General features: G+C 38.9%; 1 protein-coding gene across 1 annotated transcript; it reads left to right on the top strand.

The window, feature by feature from the left end:
• The first annotated feature begins 2,159 nt into the window (after nt 1-2,159).
• Nucleotides 2,160-2,564, top strand: LOC141637309 (uncharacterized). The gene has a single exon (XM_074446868.1). The coding sequence runs from the start codon at nt 2,160-2,162 to the stop codon at nt 2,562-2,564; it is 405 nt and encodes a 134-aa protein (XP_074302969.1).
• The last annotated feature ends 300 nt before the right edge of the window (nt 2,565-2,864 follow it).

Raw genomic sequence — 2,864 nt, 5'->3', positions numbered from 1 at the left:
CATGTATTATACTTTTGGTTTGGCTTTGAGAATTGTAACTCTTCACTAAGTATTTATATTTAAACGTTGTTTCTTCATTGTTTATTTGATTATCATTGCCTCGGGTAACCGAGATGGTAATGTCTTCATACCTGAGTGGTCCTGGTAAGGCACTTGGAGTATGGGGGTGTTACAACAGTAACCTGTGCACAAAGAAACAATTGACAAGGACAACTTCCCATGCTTTATTTCAGTCTGTTTTTCCCAATGTTGTTTATTTTTCACCTAGTAATTTTATTTTCAGCTTGTAATATTATTAAGATAGTTTGTACTCGTTCTAGATTAAATCTTGGACCATGGATTATTAGGTTTCGAGCTATAACTTAAGTACAAGGCCTATATAAGGACTTGTGTCTCAAACTGAAGAAGCAGATTATTTTGAATGGAAATTTAGCCATGAGACTTCTCTCATTTCTTTCAAACTTGTGTTAAACTGTATTTTGGAACCCTGGCCTGGTAATTAACCTGTGATCTCTGTGGTTAATTGATCAAAGTCAGTCTTGCATCATTAAGTTGAACCTATGTCTATCTGTGGTTCAGTTTAATTGAGTTGAGCAAAGTTCAAGCTTTAATCCTATGTTCAACTGTGGCTTTGAGTCTGAAATTTGTTAAGTTATAATCTTGAATTTCCTGTGAATCTTCTGAGGGAATTTAAGGTCTTAACTATATCTTTCATTACACAAAACAAGTCACAAAATCAGTTGAGTCAGTTGTCTGCTATCTCAGGATTCCAGGCTGTTTCAGTTAGGTTAAAAAAATACTTAGAGTCCTTCTAAATTATTGAAATTTGGTACAGTTTTAGATCAATATTAAGTCTTACTTGTCACAAAAATTCAGAATTTTAAAAGGTCATTTGGTATTTTTAAAGTGTCCTGCAAACCAGGCTGCATTGTTGCCTATCCATAGGGTTTACACTGCATTTTGGTAATCAAAGGTCAGGTTTAACAGAATTCCACCTTTGTGTAAGTTTTGGGTTGAGAGAAGTTGTGAGATCATTATCCCTAACTACAACAAAAACACAAAAAAAAACCATGAGTGAAGAGAGACTTGCTGGTATTGAGACCAAAATAGACATTCTTGCAGGAAATGTAGACACACTACTCAATGTTGTTCATCTGGTGATGGAGAGGTTTCTAAACCATGACCCAAGGAGACAGCCACCTGCCAAAGGAAGAGGTAGAGGCAGAGGCTTCTTTATGAGAGCGGGGAGAGGACAACAACCTCATGGATATGAGTTAGAATTTGATGAGAGCATCAGAACATAAGAGGAGGCTCTTGAACAAGTAGACAAGCATCTAAAGGTAGAAATTTCTGATTTTTATGGTAGTCTTAACCATGATGACTTACTAGAATGGATTAGAGATGTTGAAAAAATATTTGAGTTCAAAAATTACAATGATGCTAAGGCGTGTAAAATTGCTGTGTTGAAATTAAAGGGATATGTATCACTATGGTATGATAACCTTAAACATCAGAGATTAAGGGAAGGGAAGGAGTCCATTAAATCCCGGTCCAAGCTTAAAAAGAAATTGTTAGATAAGTTTGTTACCAAAGATTATACCCATGACCTATTCATTAAGTTGTCTAAGCTTAGACAGGATGAAAGACCACTTGAGACCTATTTAAGAGAGTTTGAACAACTAACCTTACAATGTGAGATAAATGAGAAGCCTGAACAAAGGATTGCTAGGTTCTTAGAAGGGCTTGATAAGAATATTGCTACTAAGGTTAGAATACAACCATTGTGGTCATATGATGATGTTGTCAACATAGCACTCAGAGTGGAGAAAATGGGAAAGTCTAAACCTGCCACACCTAAACCTAAACCTGTCTATAGACCCTACGCTGGTGTTAAAATTATTGAGACACCTAAGCCAGTATCCCAAACTGGAGGAGACAAGGGGAAAGCACCCATGTTACCTAAGTCTAACCCACCTCTGACCAAGGAAAAGATTAAGTGCTTCCAATTCTAGGGTTATGGCCACTTCAGGAAGGAATGTCCTTCCAAGAGAGCACTAACAGCAATAGAAGTAGAGGAATGGGAAAGAGAGGGTTGAGTTGAGTATGAGGAGGAGCCAGTGGATGAGGAGACAACCCTTGAGGAGGAACCTAACCAGGAAATGGTCATGGCTCACCCTGATACAGGCCATAGTCTGGTTTTATGGAGGGTAATGCACTCTCAACATGCACCTTTGGATGAGGACCAAAGATCCCTCATTTTCAGGAGTAGATGTACTATTCAGGACAGGGTATCCAACTTGATCATTGATGGTGGGAGCTACATCAATGTGGCATCTATCACCATGGTTAACAAGCTTAACCTCAGTACCCAGGAGCACCCCAACCCTTACAAGCTCAGATGGCTAAACAAGGGAGCAGAGGTCAAAGTGGATAAACAGTGCCTGGTTTCATTTTTAATTGGCAATGTTTATAAAGATGAGATCTTGTGTGATGTGGTCCCTATGGATGCATGCCACTTACTGTTGGGTATACCATGGGAGTTTGACAAGAATTTTATCCACTAGGGGAGGAGCAATACTTATTCCTTTAAGTAGGGCAGCAAAAAGATCACATTGACCCCTCTACAACCAAATCATAAGAACTATGGGAGTCCAAGTGTGACTGATGGACTCAATGGGGTTCTATTTCTATCTGAAGCAGAAATGGTCAAGTAAATGCAACAAGAACAGCCTGTTCTCATCTTGTTGTCCAAGGAAATTCATGAGAATGTGGAGCATCAACTGCCAGCAGAAGTTAGGCCACTACTGGAGCAATACCAGGATGTCTTCCCTACTAAATTGCCTACTGGATTACCTCCACTGAGA

The sequence above is a fragment of the Silene latifolia genome, unplaced genomic scaffold, assembly GCF_048544455.1.
Source record: "Silene latifolia isolate original U9 population unplaced genomic scaffold, ASM4854445v1 chrun_scaffold_16, whole genome shotgun sequence".
NCBI lineage: Eukaryota > Viridiplantae > Streptophyta > Magnoliopsida > Caryophyllales > Caryophyllaceae > Silene > Silene latifolia.
Note: the sequence above shows the minus strand (reverse complement) of the source record. Positions and strands in the feature narration are given on the sequence as shown.